At 41.2% G+C, this 18,566-nt stretch overlaps 1 protein-coding gene across 1 annotated transcript in view; it reads left to right on the forward strand.

The window, feature by feature from the left end:
- The window catches only part of MYO1E (myosin IE), a 190,614-nt gene that overhangs the window by 115,562 nt on the left and 56,486 nt on the right, over positions 1-18,566 (forward strand). Inside the window, exons 8-16 of the mRNA XM_019732308.2 lie at positions 568-702; positions 2,113-2,245; positions 7,170-7,366; positions 10,415-10,495; positions 10,801-10,887; positions 13,210-13,296; positions 14,255-14,422; positions 15,432-15,517; positions 17,552-17,633. Coding sequence (XP_019587867.1) covers positions 568-702; positions 2,113-2,245; positions 7,170-7,366; positions 10,415-10,495; positions 10,801-10,887; positions 13,210-13,296; positions 14,255-14,422; positions 15,432-15,517; positions 17,552-17,633 — 1,056 coding nt within the window. The remainder of the gene's footprint in view (positions 1-567; positions 703-2,112; positions 2,246-7,169; positions 7,367-10,414; positions 10,496-10,800; positions 10,888-13,209; positions 13,297-14,254; positions 14,423-15,431; positions 15,518-17,551; positions 17,634-18,566) is intronic.

Consider the following 18,566-nt stretch of genomic DNA (forward strand, 5'->3'; position numbering starts at 1 on the left):
AGCACACCAGTGGTGGGAGCCCATTAAGTGGTCTTGCTCAGACCTAAAGCAAATATCAGAGATGGAACAAAAAGCCAGGGACAGTCAGTTGATTAGGAGGTTTCAGAATGCCAGAGTGTGGGACCTGAGGCAGTTTTCATATGCACCCTTCAGTGAGAAGCAGGGGGGGTGGGCAGCTGCACTTTAAAAAGCCACACACAAGTTGAGCAGGAATGAAGTGGTTACAGTCTGCTTGCTTTCCACTCTCCTGAGGGATCTCACCACTAAAGCCCTGCAGTTTCCTTTACTGGACAAGGGAAACTGCTCAGCTCTTACAAGGTCTGATCAGAGTTAAGTACCAGAATTTGCAGAGATGACTTGGGGCTACTACAAGTAGAGCAGAAATTCTGAAGCCCCTTCATATTTTGGAGATGAGGATCACCGATGACCACCAATCATTTTAGAAAGCAAGGACAGGAAGTTCCGTTGCCTGGGCTCGGGGATGGTGGCAGAAGGCACCATGAGGTGGCTTTGGGTACTTTGAGGGCCACATCACACACACACACGCCCTGCTTTCTCTTGTTGCAGCTCATCGAGGGCGCCTCTGCAGAGCAGAAGCACAGCCTTGGCATCACCAGCATGGACTATTATTACTACCTTTGCCTGTCTGGGTCCTACAAGGTAGATGACATCGACGACAGACGGGAGTTTCAGGAAACTCTGGTAAGTGCTGGCACAGCGCAGGGGTGGGGGGGGACACTACGGGATCTGCTCTCCAGACGGGGTGTGGCCTCTGGTAGGAAAGGCAGTAGCGGTTAGCGGTTAGCGGAACCAAGAGCAGCATTGAAATCTCCACCTCCTCAAACATGGTTACGCCCTCTTAAACAGCCACCTGCCCCATTGCCTGAGGACCACTTAATGATGTGAGATGAGTAAAAAAAGGTGAATTCATCATTCTCCCCCTGCAGGAGTTCTGGTTAACAGGTTAGAAACTGTCGTGGGTAATACATTTACCATACCTATTGGCTGACAGCTTGTACAGTTGTTGAGCTGTCTCTTCAAAAAGGAGAAATGAAGAGCGCTCTGATGATCTTAATCAGATTTAGAAATTTTAGAACACCTTCAGTCTTTTCTCCCACCCACTTTCTTGTCACCTCTGTGCTGTACAGATCAGAGCGCCATCCTTTCTCCATGCTCTTAACTTTGTGCGTGTGTTATAGCACAGAGTGTGAGCCCAGGTAGATTATTGCCGGGTACCATCCTCAGGGAAACAATAAGTCAATCAAGAACTTTCTGGAGGTGGGCTGATTTAGCCTCCAAGAAATGCATCTCCGCTGCCCTTTGAGTCAGCTACCATTCAGGCCCAACTTCTACCCAGATCAGAACCAAGGGGGAGATTCTGAATGGGCATTTGGAGGTGCAGTTTGAAGGAAGCTGACATTTGTTCTTGAAAGGGGCAGGATGTTCAGACAGACTGTGTCCTGAATGCCAGGGAAAAGGGCATCAATAGGCCACATGGCCCCCAAGGAAACAATGAGAAGATGCCTGCACTGGCCCTAGAGTATAGTTGTTGTAGGATACAGATATCAAAGCTGCCTTTATGGAATTTAATGGACCTCAGAAACAAGACTTTTCTAATGATGCTTTTATTTGATTTCCTGGAGCTTTTTAATCAAGGTCTTTTTGCAAGTACAATCTATTCTCACTCCTCCCAATGAAGGGAAGGACGTCTGAGTCTATTTGGAGTAGCTGGGCATAGGCACCTTTGGCCTTAGAGGGAGAAGGGTGGCACCACAAGCACACCAAGGGACGAAGAGAGGCTTGGTGGCTTTGTGTACAGCTGCTGCTCCATCTGAGTGTCTCTCCGTCTGGAGCTCTCTTGCCCTTACTCCTGGACAATTGCATGCCCTATTTAAGGACAGAACTGTCATCCCAGCACAAAGTTGAGACTTGAGAAGACTCTCAAGTGTGCGTGTGCATTGGTGGGTGCTAATGTCTTATAGGGGTTTCCAGCTGCCATCGCAAGCTAAGCCACATATAAGTGTGCAGAGTCATCTAAGCTTGGGCTTCTTTATTACGTGCTTTTAAAGCTGGTGACCAGCGTGTGTGGGCAATTTCTCCTTTCTCTTCCAGCATGCGATGAATGTCATTGGGATCTTCGCGGAGGAGCAGACGCTGGTGCTGCAGATAGTGGCAGGAGTCCTCCACCTCGGAAATATCAGCTTCAAAGAAGTCGGCAATTACGCAGCAGTGGAGAGTGAAGAGTGTGAGTGGCTTTGGCCCCCAGCAGTTGAAGGAGGGGAAACAATTGTTTAGCTCCATCAGAAGCAACCCACCTCTTTCCTTTGCTTAGATCTCAATCAGGGTATTTTGGGAAGAGATGAGAAGTCTTATGCGTCCTGCTGTGGCAGAACAAAAGGGCCTGTGAGAGTCCAGGCCCTCCTCCCCACATCCCACATTAATTATACCAAGTTACATACATAGACCATTAATGAATTTGTTTCAATTTATCATTAACCTTGGGGAAGTCTGACAGAATTTCACATCTAGGTTTAAAAGTAAAGTGATACTTTAATGCAGATTAGTCATAAGTAAATAACTCAAAAGATTTGTCTCCTAATAAAAATCTTTTCCATACCTGATCTTTAGGGGTCTATGTTCCCCTAAAGGTCCTGAAGAGCCAGTGCTAGGAGATATATAAATATGGGAAGCTCACAGATTGAGTTTGTCCCATGGGTTGAATTAGATTGGATTTCTGAAAACAGAAAATAAAAAAAGAAACAAGACATTAACTATTGTGTTGATATTGCTAATGACAGCCTTTATTGGATACTTATGCAGTAGTGAGAGCCTGAAGACCTGAATGGTCATTTTTAGTCTTTGAGAAAAAAATCAGGTCCTTCCTGCAGAGACATTATTGGTTATGTGTGGTATAATCTACCAGCATCACCATGGCCTGAGACTGTAGCCTCCTAGGCATCAGATGACTTTCCCGGCTGCTTTCAGAACCCACACATCCTCTAACCACCCAGGAAGACATTTCTCCCTTTCTCAGCATTCTTCAAGAATGATAAATTTAGATGCTTAGTAATAAATAGTATCCCACTCATTGCTGACAATGCAGTGAGGCAATTTCCATTCCAAATAAGGTTCTTTTTTATATTTTTGTTTTCTTTTGTGATAAAAGAGGGAAGTTCTGCTAGCTTCTGATGACTGTCTGATAAAGAGCAAGATAAATTATGTTTACCAGGGAAAGGAGTAGGGTGGAAAACAATAAATAGACAGGGTGTCCATAGAGTCTAAAAACATGACTTAACAATAATAATAACTGTTTCTAGACGTTGTAGGCATTACCCGTCACATTTAACAAATGCACCTGTGTGTCCACAAGGGTCATTACCACCTGGCCTTTTAACATTGATAGTTTGGGTTTCTTGGTGGTTTCTCTGGAAGTAGATTGGATTTCTCTTGCCTTTTTAGATAGTCCAATCTTTTATTGCCTCTTTATGCTTGAGAACAAAGTTATGACTCTGACACAGCAAGCATTTCCCCATATACTTGAGCCAAGAAGTGGTTCATTGCACATTTATGTCCGGAGGAAGTAGCCTCCTCAGCCAGCTGGGGGAGGCCCAGGATTGGCAAGTGCCTGTGAAATTCCCTGATTGGAGGTGACGGAGTGACGGAAATCAGGAAAGGCTGTGCTTGAAACCAAAGAGTTCTAACAAGGAAATGTGTCCTCCTTTCTGTAATTTGTTTTCTGTTCAGTTGGTACTACCTTAGCATGGTTCAGGTGGGTACTCTGTCAGAGTTCTCTCAGCTACCCCTTTGCTAGTCACCTTCTTCCCCTCCCCAGAGGGAACCGAGCTTTCCAGTCTCTTGTATTCCTTTCAGGGACTATGTGTTCCAGAGCAACTGCACACATACACCCACTCTTTTTTTCTCACATTTTGTATTAATGGGAGCATATAATATAATCTACAGTTGCTTTTTCACTTGACATTATATCATAAAGATGATTCTATATCAATTCACTAAGGAGCTTCATCTTTACTATAACAGCGTAGCATTCCACAGCTTGGCTATATTTTAATCTATTGAACCAATCATCTATTGAGGGACATCAAGATAGTCTTGGATCTTCTGCTATTACAATACTGAATGAACACTACTAAAATGAATAACGTGGTTTGTGTTGTCTTCCTCATAGTTGAGTATACCTGTGGAATAAATTTGTAGAGGGAAGTGCTAGCCCATGTTTGTATAATAGAAGAAAGCAAACTTTCTCTAGCTGTTGCAGGAAAAAAATGATAAGATTCCCATCACAAATGGCCTACTGAAGCCACTAATAACAAATATTGTTGTTACCTGATCCTAGACTAAGGGATCTATAGAATTTCCTGAGTCAAACCTTTACATTGCTGAGAAGTCAAACAATCCTCAACTTGGGCACATGTGTACCTATCGTTAAATGGCGTTTTGGAAACAAATCTTGCTCAAAAGGTATTAAATAAAAATTAACCTAAGAATTTTGTTGAAGGGAAAAAAAATACCACATAAATAACAATGAGGCGTACAGATGACAATGCCCTTACTTTGCCCCATTATTAATGGATTACAAAGTCCAGAACCTCAACACGAAAGACAAGGAAACCACATTTACCTTGCCATTTTTAAAAAATTTGTGAAATGGAATTTTGTTTTGCTATATCTTTTTGGTTTCCCTATCATCTCTACACTTCAAATGTAAACAAACAAAAAAAATTGAACCCGCCTTTGCTTACTCTTTAATGCAGTAATAGAAATTTATCTTTATTATCAAAATGTGCCGAAACATTATTTTGTAGCAGGTTCTTTGATAAGAGTTCTACACAACCCTGATGAACTATACCAGAGTTACATCAGCATTTTTACTCAACGTCTGCTCCATCCTCTCCCTGCCCACAGCCTCCACGCCTCCGTCCTGCCACTCTTACCCAGCCACACTCGCACACACGCTCATGGAAATTCACAGCCTGAAGGAAGTCAATATGAGCAGCCCTCTAATTTCAGCACCAGCACAGCCACTGAAGAAAGTACAAGGCCATAAAAGCGTATACTTTAAAAACATGGCATGGATTTTTTCCAAAACAAGTGCTAGATTTCCCCTCTAGACTTCTCAGCTGTTTCCCTAAACTTGTGGCCGAATTCCATGCCTTGTTTTTCGAGTGGCTGTGCTCCTTCACTGGTGCCCTCTTCTACAGAAGAGGTGCGAGACATGGAAGTGCAGCATGTTTCTTTTTCAGTCTGGTCTGTCTGTTTTGTCTCAAGGACCCACCGACGTAGCCCGTTTTGTTATATTTCTTTAGCTGTGGCTATAAAGATAATGACATAAACATTTTCACCAAATATTTGAAGCATGTTCCTATTTTAGCACAGTTAGGGACTTAGCAGAAGCCCATGTTTACCAAGCAGACAAATTGGGGCTATTTGTTGTATCAGACTATTCACTGTGTAATTACCGTAAACAGTGGGGGGGGCTTGGTGAATTTACTATAACCCATTGATAATGATATCCGCTGTATCAAGTGAGATATACATGTACCTGACTATTTGCCTGGTGATGGTGACAATAACCTACATTATAGCTTCCCCTTAGTGAACGTCTTACATATATGTCAGACACTTTGGTAAATGTCTCTTGATTCTCATAACAACCCTAATGTGTCCAGTCTGATTTATGGGCAGCTTATGCCTTTGCTCTGTGCAAAGGTAAGTTTCTGTTTAGTGGAAGACACATTCAGGTTTCTGAACATACGTGGTAACTTTAAAAGTAAACTAAAGGAAATGGCCATCGGCAAATTAGTGCATTTGATTTTGTTCACATGCCCTCTACTAGTCTCAGCATTTCTGTGGAACACTCACATAGATAATATATACCTTGTTCTTGCATTACCCTATTTGAAAAGGCATTTACTGACTTAATATCATTGGAAGGTATATGAGAAATGTCAGCCTGTTCATTCTAACACCATCTGTGAAATTCAGGATTCTCCTTTATTGGGAGACTTGTGATTTTTCGAGCATTATCATAAGGTCTTTAACAAAATCCTTTATCAGAGAATTTTGTTAAAGCTTTATGAAGAAAAAGAAGACTCATATCCCAGTTTCGAATTATGATTTGTGTTCATAATAAACTTTCATGAATACTGGGGAAAATCTGAACTTTGTTTTATGCCCAAGAATGGTGTCACTTATTCACATTAGAATGTTTTGAGCAGAACAAATCCGACATTTTCCTTCTTCACCCCAGCAAGTAATAATATCTTCCTGTTCTAAATTCCTCTGGGACTTTATTTCTATTTGTGTCACATACTCTGTTTCCCCGAAAATAAGAGCTAGCCAGACAATAAGCTTTAATGCATCTTTTGGAGCAAAAATTAATGTAAGACCTGGTATCATATCATATCATATCATATATCATCATATCGTATCATATCATACCCGGTCTTATTTTAGTATAAGGCCGGGTCTTATATTAATTTTTGCTCCAAAAGATGCATTAGAGCTGATTGTCCAGCTAGGTCCTATTTTCGGGGAAACATGGTATTTAGATTTTAGTAGGCTTCTTTATTTGGTAAACTACTTTTGCCCCCCTCTAGATTGTCTTCAAGATTTCTTATATATTTTGTGTCCTGTCCTCTCTCTTTAGTAACCCTACACATGTAACCATTCAAAAAAATACGTGATTAGTTGTAATTATTAGTTTGATGATACCAGGTGCTTCAAACTCTTTGGGAGTGATGCTATGAAAACACTGTACCAAAAAGGACGAAAACAATATTTGGAGCCAAAGAAATGTTTCTTGATTTAGTTCCTTCCAGCTGTCTTGCTGCAAGCTTGGAAGGATATCCATTTTAGGCAACCGGTGGTGAGCTCAGTGAGGGGGACTGGTTTGCCACCCTTCTTGGATCACTGATTTGTATTATTGGAAGACTCAGTCATCATAGGAATTGACTCATGCCATAGAACTATTGTGCAAAACAAAGTGGATGGATATGTGTGGGATTGCTGATAAGCAATGTTCACTAGAGGGCAGTTCTTGGGGGCTGAAGATGGTGGCGTGTGTGTGTGTGTGTGTGAGTGTCCATATGTTTGTGAGATGAGTTGTTAAAATTCTGAAAGACAATCATGTTTTATTTTGTTTTCTATAGTTTTGGCTTTTCCTGCATATCTCCTGGGGATAAACCAGGACCGGTTGAAAGAAAAGCTAACGAGCCGGCAGATGGATAGCAAGTGGGGAGGCAAGTCGGAGTCCATCCACGTGACCCTCAACGTGGAGCAGGCCTGTTACACCAGGGACGCGCTCGCCAAGGCCCTGCACTCCCGGGTCTTTGATTTCTTGGTAGATGTAAGTAAACACAGGTTGGCTTCATATTATAAGCTATGAAAAATAACACTGGTAAGGGTTTTGTGTTTAGGCTTTAGCTCATTCCTTATAACCATTACCTCACTCCTCCACGTTTTACCCTCTTCTCCTGGGATCATTGAATCCCATTTTTGCTTCAAGAATTGCCCACCAAGACGTTAATATGGTAACGGCTTCTCGTGGACAAAATATTTCATAAAGGCAGGACCGGAGACCAGGAAAAGAGGAGACCCATGGTCATGAGTCTTTCTTGACTTTTGGGCCTAAAGATTTAGGAATGTTGTATTTGTCATCTATGACTGTGTTACAAATTAGTCCAAAATGTAGTGGCTTAAAACCGTAAACATTTATTCTGTCACAGTTTCTGTGGGTCAAGTATTTGGAAGTGACTTAGCTTGGTGGCTCTGGTTCAGGTATGAGATTGTAGTCAAGATGCTGATTGGAGCTACAGGCATCCCAAGGTTTGATTCGAGTTGGAGGATCTAGTTCCAAGGGGACACACTCACATGGCTTTTGGCAGGACACCTCAGTTCCTTGCTACGTGGTCCTTTCTTTCGAGTTGCTTGAATATGCTCTCAACATGGCAATTGACTCCCCCCAGAGTGAGTGATCTAAGAGAGGGAGCAAGGGAGAAGCCACAGAGCTTTTAATGCCCTCATCTTGGCCTCAAATATTGCTGCTCTGCCATATTCTATTCATTAGAAGCAAGTCACCAAGTACAGCCCACACTTAAGAGGAGAGAAATTAGATTCCACCTTCTAAAGGGAAGAGTATCAAAGACATTTTGCACAGCCAGCCCCTCATATCTGCAGGTTCCGCATCCATGGATTCAAGCTACCGCAGGTAGATACTTAAAAAATACTCACAAAAATAATAAATGTTATATTGTTGCTGATATGTACTATATAGTTAGGCCTACAATAGTTCCCTCTGTACTAAACATGGACAGACTTCTTTTCCTTGTCATTATTCCCTAACTAGTACAGTATAATAACTATTTACATAGCATTTACATTATATTAGGTATTATAAATATATAATAGAGAGATGATTTAAAGTATATGAGAGGATGTGTGTAGGTTATATGTAGATACTATACCATTTTGCATAAGGGACTTGAGTAGCCATGAATTTTGGTGTCTGCAGGGAGTCCTAGAACACCAATCCTCCATGGATAGCAAAGGGACGACTGTATTTTAAAATTACCACAGATTTTTTTTATGATGGAATAGTCATATATATACTTCCATGCATATATGCATGTGTATACATATTTTTATATGTGTACCACATATAGATCCTGAAAATTAGTCTTCCAGCAGTGCAGAACTGCCAGTGACAGTTTACGTTAATCACTGTAGCCTCTGAATGGAAGACTAATAATAGCAAACACTTAGACAGCACTTACTACCGTATGTGCCAGATACTGTTCTAAGTATTGTAGAAAAACGTAACTCACTTAATTCTTACAACAACCCTGAGATTTAGGTATTAATAGCTCCATTTTACAGATAAGCTAACTGAGGCACAGAAAGGTTAAGGAACTTACCCAAGGTCACCCTACTATTGTATTAAATAATAGATCTAGGAATTAAACCCAGGTAATGTGGCAGTGCTACAACTATTCTAATCAAGCTAGAAAGAACTCTAGGGAAACCCTAGTCAAGGGCAGTAGCACAGCAATTATATCCACAAAGTCTGTGTTTAATCTGGGCAACAACATCTGTAAGGCTTAATGAATGGGGGGTGTGGTTAGGGCAGAAGAGGGCAAGGCAGTGTAGCGTAATTATTCTGTGTACTTCTTGTGGCTATTTTAAGAGTTAGATTGTCTGGGGAGGTCAAAGTCATAGTAAACATTAGCCATGTTTTTAACTTGTCCAGAGCCCTCATTTCCCAGACAAGGAAATCTTAGGCCCGAGTGTAAGTGGCCATTGAGCAAGAGGGTCATGCAGAACTGGGACTAGATCCCACATCTCCTGTCTCTTTGTTCAGTTTCCCTTCCAGTGCTGGACTTCCCTACTTATTTCCTTCCTGTCTGCCCTCAGTCTTTTGTGTGGTACAGGGTGGGAGAGATGCCCCAGGTAAGTGATACTAATTAGAGGTGCCATTCACTGAGCCTGACTGTGTGCCAGGCACTGGGCTAAGTGCTGCAGTATGTCATTACCCATTAGCTTGCACAAGATGATACGTCATTTTTATTTTGCCTGGAAAACAGCTCTGGTACTTCAGGATTCCTCCAGGTCTTCGACACCTCCAGGAATTTCTCTCCTCTGTTTTCCCTCCCCTGCAGTCCTCACTAACCCTGTCTAACTTCGAGTTGCCTTCCTGTCATGAACTCTAGTCTATTGAATTGTACGTCTTTCCTCACAGTGATCAAGAACACAGATTTAGGCAGCATACTACTTACATTTAACCCCAGGCCCTCCCTCTTGCCCACTGCAATCTTAGGAATTATAATGTTATCACTGTCATTATGAGAATTAAGTGAAACAACACATGGAAGTCACTTAGCAAAGCCTGGCCCAGGTGAATGTTAAATACATGTAAGCTGCTTTTATTATCCTCACTTTAATAATAACTACTGGTATGTAGTTGGCTCACCTTCTCTATAAGCTCCTGGGAATAGGGATGTCTTCGTGACACCCCTGGCATGTTGTGGTAGGTGATCATTAAATGATCACTGAATTGGGTTCTTTATGTGAAATAGGTTTTCCTTTATCCAAGATGATATTTTCTTCTGATTTTCAAGACTTCCTGAGAAAAACTAACTCTACTAGAATTTAATGGCTTTCATTATTAAGCCAACATTTTTTTTCCTACCATAGTAGTTTCTTGGGTACCTGGTGGTTTTCCAAAGTACTTGACATTGCACTGAGACTTGTTTTAAGCTGCAAGTTACCTGTCCTGTCCTCGCTTTCCAGCAGGCAGTAGTATTTGCTATGTACCATCTTGCTTCCTTTTCTCCCATTCTTGCCTATTTTTAATATGAAAGAAAAGGAGTTAACTGTCGTGTTGGTTACTTTCTCCTAGTCCATCAACAAAGCAATGGAGAAGGACCATGAAGAATACAACATCGGCGTCCTGGACATCTATGGCTTTGAAATATTCCAGGTAGGACCAGTTTGAATGATTGGGGACTGGAGAGGGTGATGCATTTCATATGTCTTCAAGAAATAATTCTATGCAGTGAAGAAAACCTTCTACCACCCAATTTTTGCCTTTGTTGAGTTCTTCATGTACTTTTTCCAAATTAGTTTCTCCTAAATATAAACTATACAGCTTTTTACTGAAGCCTCAAACATTTCTGTTAAGCCTGTTCTCATTGAAACATCTCACGAAGTCACTCAAGAAATGAGTTCAAAATGACTTTGCATAAACAATTAATGCAAATAACTTTTTCTTTCTTTTTTCCCCAGAAAAATGGCTTTGAACAGTTTTGTATCAATTTTGTTAATGAAAAATTACAGCAGATTTTTATTGAACTGACATTAAAGGCAGAACAGGTAAGCGGTCCCTCTTCCTTTATCTTGTTCTACTCCTAATTTGTTTTGTTTTAATGGATATGGATTTCTCTCTTTCGGTAATAGATTCAAATTTTAGTCTTGTCTTAGGAAATGTGCTAAATAGATAGAGTCAGGCAGAAAAAGCATATGCCATTATGACATTTTAGTCTGTGAAATATAAACACCATCTGCTACATTTTCTTTCTCCTTCAAGCACGTGGTGCTGTGAAGTTGGACTTAGGACTGGCTGCTTTTACTACTCTCTGACTCATTGACCAAGTGGAAAATGGAAACCTAGTTCCAATCCCAGTTGTCTATGGCATATGCTATGTTTCAAAGGAAAAACTTGGCTTTCTCAGATTTGCTTTGCCCTCAATCTTCCCTAGAAATGAATGTGTCTTTCACAAAGCTGATACTTTAATTCTTGAGTATTCTTGAGACTTGAGGTAACATGTCTTGTTTATAGTTTCTTCTGAAAGCCCAGTGCAGGTTCCCTGTTATTCTGGATACCACATTGTTTTCCAAGTCTAGGATTGTGATAACAAAATACCACAAACAGGGTGGTTTAAAACAACAGACATTTCTCCTCTCATAGTTCAGCAGGCCAGAGACCATAATCAAAGGGTCGCATTCCTGTCAAAGGCTCTAGGGGAGAATCCTTCCTGGCCTCTTCCGGCTTCCGGTGGCTCCTAACATTCCTTGTTTTGTGGCAACATATCTTCAATCTCTGCCTCTGTCTTAACATGACCTTTTTCTGCGTGTGTCCAAATCTCCCTCTCCTTTTTCTTGTAAAGACACCAGTGGTTGGATTGAAGGATCACCCTAGATCCAGGATGATTTCATTTGTGAGATCCTTAGCTAATTGTATGTACAAAGATCCTGTTTCCAAACCTCATATTTTGAGATTCTAGGTGAACATGAAATCCTGAGGGACACGGTCAACCCGCTCCACATATGAAAGGCTGTTTTAAGAACATCTAGTCATAGAGGTGTTCATGCCTCTGTTTAGGAACCCCAATGCCCAATGGTTTTCACATAAACCTCCCTGGAATTCTAGCCTTCCACCACCTCAGAGTAACTGGAGCAAAATAGCCAAGGGAAAGCGTGGGAAGGACTGAGACGGGAAGCAGTAGGCAGCCGCTAGATCATATAGGAATTTTGTAGGGCATGGCAAAAACTTCAGATTTTATAGGGAGTATGACAGGACACCATTGCAGCATTTCAACGGTTTGTTTTTGGAAAAGGTCACTCTGGCTCTATAGACTTACAGAGTGCGGTGAAGCCAGGAAAGCAAGTAGGAATGGAAGTTGCAAAAACAGCTAGGAGACGACTGCAGGATACTAGGCGAGAAATGGTGGGGGCATAGACAAAATGATGGTACCAGTAGAGGTGATGACACAGTGAGAGGTGGTCAGATTCACTATATATTTTGGAAACTGAGACAACATGACTTACTCAAAATAATTAGCAATAAGCTAAGAAGGACAGAGGAATCAAGGATGATTCCAACCTTTGTAGCTTGAATATGGGGGCCAACGTTGAGACTATTTACTAAAGGGTAAGATTAGGAGAGCAGTTGGTTAGAGATGGTAGGGGACTGTAGAATCAGAACTCGGCTGAACAAGTTACATATGAGAGGCCTGTTATAATACATCAGAGTGGAGATTCCAAAATGTGAAATATGTATGAGTCTGGAACTCATGGGGAGGTCTAGACTAGAGAAATTAATTCGGGGGTAATTAACCTATAGGGGCTATTTAAAGTCGTGGGAGATTGAAGTCACCTAGAGAAGGAAGGTTGAGAAAACGAGAAGGCTGGAAGACTGAACCCTGAGACTATCCATCATATACAGATCTGGAAAGAAGCTAACAAAGGAAGACTGGGGAGGAGGGAGGAAAACCAGGAGAGTGTGGTGTGTTCATCAAGTTAGAAGAACAACTGACCTTAGTGAGGGACCTTCCCCTTAAGTGCCTAGATGCTAATCTGTACTGCTGTCCTGTGTTCAATTCAAAGAGATTATTGTGAAACAGATTATTGTGAAGTTAAGCCATATTAAATTGCATGTTTTGTATATCAAAAATATTTGCATGGTAACAATTTCATATGATTCATACTGAATATAAAAATTACCAAGCAATAAACTGTTCCTTTCTATCCCTCTTAGAATTTTTAAAAAAACCAAAATTAAAATTCCAAATTTTTGTCAAAGGGCATTCAGGTTTCTTTTTTCATGGTGATTTATGTGCCTTTGATAGTCATCTGTGCAGAGTTCAGCTCGTCTTCACTGGGTAATAATGTGAATTCCCACTTTCTGTCCTATAGGAAGAATATGTTCAAGAGGGAATAAGATGGACACCCATCGAGTACTTTAATAACAAAATCGTATGTGACCTCATAGAGAACAAAGTTGTAAGTATCTGTCTGTTGTGTTTCTTCACTACTCACAGGTTTACTTTAAGTGAGTTTTTCTTCTCTGTGTCATTGTTTTAAAATAGGCAAGGTGACAACTCTGATTGGAGAATTTTAACAATTAAATTAATTTTGTGTATATGCATATGTGTATGTGAGAAAATAGGACAAAAAAGTTTTATTTTTGTAAATATAAGTATAGAAGTAAAATGTCAATTACAAACAAATTGTTACTGAATTCTAGGAGATGACACCTATTACTTTGAAGACACAAAATTATTCATACAACTTCTAGGCCTTTAGCCTTAGAAATTATTCAAAATTAAACAAAAAATATGTAGACAGAGATCTCTACAGCACTGTTTTGTTTTTTAATAAAAGCCCCAAACTGGAAACGTGAAAACATCCATAGACAATTCAGCTACTACATAAACTATAGCATATCAGAGTGGGGAAATATAGCCATTTAAATAATAAATATGAAGACAATGTAAAACATGAAGATTGTTTATAAAATAGTGCTGTGTAGGAAAAAAGTAATGCATGACAGAATGTGTACACTGTAACTCTGTAAACCATGCCTATAGGGGTAATAGGCTGAAAGCGAACATTAAGAAATGAATTAGGGTCAAAGGAAAATGTTTTTATTTTTCTTTGGGGTTTTCAAAACCAACTTAGTACAAATAGGGTTGAGCAGATTATGATCTGTGTGTGACTTTGAATAGAATTTCAGGGAGTGAAACACCTTTTTTTGGAAATTGACTTTCCTCCATCTTTAGATCTAAGTGGTAACTCCCATTTGGGATTATTAATGGAATTCTTGCTCAAAGGGAAAGTGACTTTCACGATAATATCTTGAGTCTAGAGAGCTGTTTCCTTGCTTAAGAAAAGATCCAACAAGCACTGTATATTTTAGAATAGTCACTGAATTGGGGCTTTGGCTTCTTGGTCCCGTCAGAACCCTCCTGGGATCATGAGCATCCTGGATGACGTGTGTGCCACGATGCACGCGGTGGGTGAGGGGGCGGATCAGACGCTGCTGCAGAAGCTCCAGATGCAGATCGGGAATCATGAGCACTTCAACAGCTGGAACCAAGGCTTCATTATTCACCATTATGCTGGGAAGGTATGGCCCGAGAGAGAGCAGGGGTCCATAGGAAAGGGGAAGTTACCCTTTTCCATGTCTCCCTGTTTTAAGCCTTTGGGTTGGTCTGTCATCTGTTTTCTCATGAGGCAACTGAAAACAGTGTCCATATAGTTTCATCTGCCTCACTGTATTTCATTCATTCAACATTGATTCATTCGTTCAACAACATGGGGCCTGTGAAGTATTGGGGAGGCAATGCAAAAGACAGTGTACACTACTGCGTGTGTTTTAATCACGAATCGCCCTGGTATATATATCGACTGCTGACGGAACGGATTTTTGTCTTGCCTCTTGCCGCAGTCACAAGCCTGTATTCCTTCCCTGTCTAATGCCCACTGGGAATATAAGTAAGGACCACAGGCTCACTTTTGGTGTTATTCTCATAAAATGCATGATTATTGGGGGCCTACTGAGTACTGGCTTTGTGATGATACAAAAATAAATAAGTCGAGGTCATGATATTTAGGGACTTCTAGTCCTGTGGAAATCCACTGGTCTCACCTTTCATCCCAACTAATTTCTTATAAGCCGGGTCCCCGAGCATGAGTTTATGGCCAAATCAGTTCAACTCTGACACCATATGTTGGAGAAATTGCAAAGCCTCCAATGACATGGCCCATTGCAATGTATCAATGAGCATATGGAGTTTTATTTTATCCTGTCTTAGCTGATAAGTAGGGAAAGAATTAAATGTATTACTTAGATGCTCCTATGGACCCATTGAAGAAAAGATATGAGAGCATGGGAGCTGGAGAAATAGATCATCTGGGCCCAATAGGAAGCCAGATACCATTCATCAGTGTCCACAGGCCATCACCCACCAAGTCAGCTAACAAGTCAAGTAAAAACATGCACAGCCTTAATGTGACAGTCCATGGTGAAAGCCGGAAATATACACTTTCTGGGGAGACTAGTCATGCCAACTTGGATTCTTTGTTCAATGAAATACTTAAAGGATAAAATCGGATTTCTTTCTATTCTTGGCCAGGTATCCTATGACATGGATGGCTTTTGTGAAAGGAACCGTGATGTGCTTTTCATGGATCTGATCGAACTTATGCAGAGCAGTGAGCTGTAAGTGTGTTCCGCCTTATCTGACGTGGGACAGAGATTGGATCAGATTTGCAGTATTAAAACAAACTTGTGACATTGAGTGCTCAGCATTTGTTCCTTTGAGCTGTTGGGTCTGGGTTATCATAGGACAATTTGGTTTCTCAAAGTAGCTTTTCTTTTTCCAATCGCAGTCTCACCCTTGTATCCCTAATATTTTCCACCCCCAAATGCCAAGTACAATCTGTATACCCTTCAGGGCCCCTGGCTTCATCATTTTCCACACTATTATCAGAGAGAGGTGACCATCCCGGGGTTGGATTGAGATGGCCATTTCTGATCATCTAAGAGGAGAACAGTCTGGTTCTATGATGCTTTGCCCTTGGAATATCATCTCAAGGATTTTCCATGGTCACTCAATTTTTTAAAATGGCTAATGGCTTAAAAAGACCAAAGTTAAACCTGAGTCCCTGAAGCAATGGGAAATGGCTCAAGAACTCTGAGAGGGGAAACTCGAGATGGATTGCCTCAGAGATCCATTTTGACTCCCAAGACCCTGTATAAGCTGTAGAGGTAGAAGCAGTGGAGGCTTCCCCCTTGCAAGCTGCCGGAGCTCTCAGGACCAGCCCTGCAGTGTCCCTTTCTCCCCTCCTCCCTGTGTAGGTTTCCAAGAGCCTGGGTAGTGGATAGGAGATATAATTTACATGATCAGGCCTATCCATGCCAGGCAAGTACACTATTGCTGTTTTCCAGACTTTACAATTTTTGAGCTACCTCCAATTAGTAGCAGCCCTTTTAGTCTCTGTCACTTAAACTGTCATAATATCAAAGCTGACTTCCTTAATCAACAGCATCGAGTCTGATAATTTCCTCAGAAAGGCCTACCTACAGTGAAAACAAAACAAGATCCTTTCCAGGAACTGGTCAAAAGTTGCTCTCCTCCATTTAATTCTCTTCCCCTTCCCCTCAACCTCCACTCCTCCCCGGTCCTCATCTCCCCATGCCTGCCCTTCCTTGCACTCACACCCCCAACTTTGGAGATTCGGAATTTCTTTTCATTTGAAAGCACATAAAATGTATTTGTTCTTCTCTTAAAAGGTCAGGTAAGCCACAAGCCCTAGCTTGTGGGTTTTATGACAGTCAGGTGCAGGCATGCTTTCAGAGAATTTTTTTTTTAATTATTAAAATTAGTGCCAAGTTTGAGAGCTGTTTATGCTTCCACGTGAACTCCTGGCCTACAGACATGGTCTGTTGTTTGTTAAACACATTTGCTGTAAAAATCTATAATTGTGTCTGGTCAAGTTAAAAGTAGATTGCTGGGGAGAATTCTAGAAGCTGCCCAAGAGTCATATAGGAGGAATTGAATTTGAAAGTCTAATTGCTCATTTACATGGGTCACTTTATTCAGTCAGCAAATCATCAAATATTTATTGAACAACTACTGTGTGCCAGGCTATGTGCCAGAGACCAAGGGCACTAAAGTGACTAAGATGTTGTCCCTGCCTTGCAGTGTGCTACTGGCATCTAGTGGGCAAAGGCCACTAATGCTGCAAAATATCCCACAGTGTTTAGGACAGCCCCCATGCCTGACTCCCCAACAAAGTATTATGCAACCCTAAATCCCAAATATCAATAGTGCCACGGTTGAGAAACCCTGCAATAGAGCAAAGCAAAATCTGCATTGGTCCTGGCCAATTTGTGCAAGTCCCTGAACTCTGCCCTAGCTTACTTATTGAACTCAGCAAATCCATACAGACAGCCCTGTGTTGTCAAGGGGTACCTCAGTTTCAGTGAGTGGGGAAATTCAAAAGGCAGAGTTTTAAAATTTATTTTACAGGCTGAGACTCCAAAATGCTTATATCTTAGAATTCTTTCTCTCTGTTTCTTTTATCCATTGCTTATTTCCCTGGGTCACATCTTCATGGCTTGTGCTTTGAGTCAGATGGCCTTTCTGTAGCCAAGGTCACGTGCTACTGGACAGCCCTCCCCTCCATTCTCCGCAGAAGCAGGCTTTCAGCCCCATCTGATTGATAATCCATTCTCTTTCTCCTTTTCCAGACCTTTTATAAAATCTTTATTTCCGGAAAATCTGCAAGCTGACAAGAAAGGGCGCCCAACTACTGCCGGAAGCAAAATAAAGGTTTGTTCTATTTTGGGGAAGTTTATAGATTCCTATAAGAGGCAGGGTTTTCTAGGAGTCAGGAACTGCACCCTTGAGCCAGGATGAGGTCAGTACAATGTAACGGATTGGTTACAGTAGGTGCTCAGAAGTAATGTCGCTGCTTGAAAAAAAGTTACAGGATGCAAGCTGAATTTCACTTGGCTGTACTGAAACCCCAAATGGATATTAAGTACCTCAGAGCTTAACAGTCAGCAGATGATAATCAGCTACTTTCTAAGAGGAAATGGCTTTAAACTGAACCTGGAAGAATTCACATTATCAGGGAAATTTTATGATTGAGAGCTACATTTTGGATTTTGATGATCGTTTTCCAGACCAGACCCCAAAACTTGCCGATTATGGAGCTGTACGTACCTGAAATTCTACTGGGTCTTATAGGGGCAATGTATGCGCCCTCCTCCCTGGATCTTGAAGACCCCTCCTTTCTGAGAATTACCACGACATCTGGCCCCATGGTGTCTCCAAGTTGGAGGAATTCTTACAGTGTTCCTTGGGAGCCCCTTGTGGAGAGTGCACTGTGTTTTCTGAACCATTGTGTGATGAAATTCATTGTCCCTAATTACATTCCTAATCAGAGGTTGTGTCAAACACTTAATCGTGATTCTTTGAGAAATAGTCACTAACCTGTTTTTCAAAAATCATATCAGTTAAATGCCACCCCAGTTTTATAACTGATGGAATCAAATGATTAACAGTAGGGCTCTGGGATTCAATCGCCGGTGTTCACATCCCAGCTTTGGCTTTCACTAGCTGTATGACTGCCCGCAGCTTCCTTAAACTCTCAGTGCCTCTTTTGCTTAATTTGTAAGATGGAGATCTTAGTACCTATCTCAAGGGGGTAGTGTGATGATTAAATTCAATAATCCATCTAAGACATTAAGCACACTGCCT

This window comes from Rhinolophus sinicus, linkage group LG03, assembly GCF_036562045.2.
Source record: "Rhinolophus sinicus isolate RSC01 linkage group LG03, ASM3656204v1, whole genome shotgun sequence".
NCBI classification, from domain to species: Eukaryota; Metazoa; Chordata; class Mammalia; order Chiroptera; family Rhinolophidae; genus Rhinolophus; species Rhinolophus sinicus.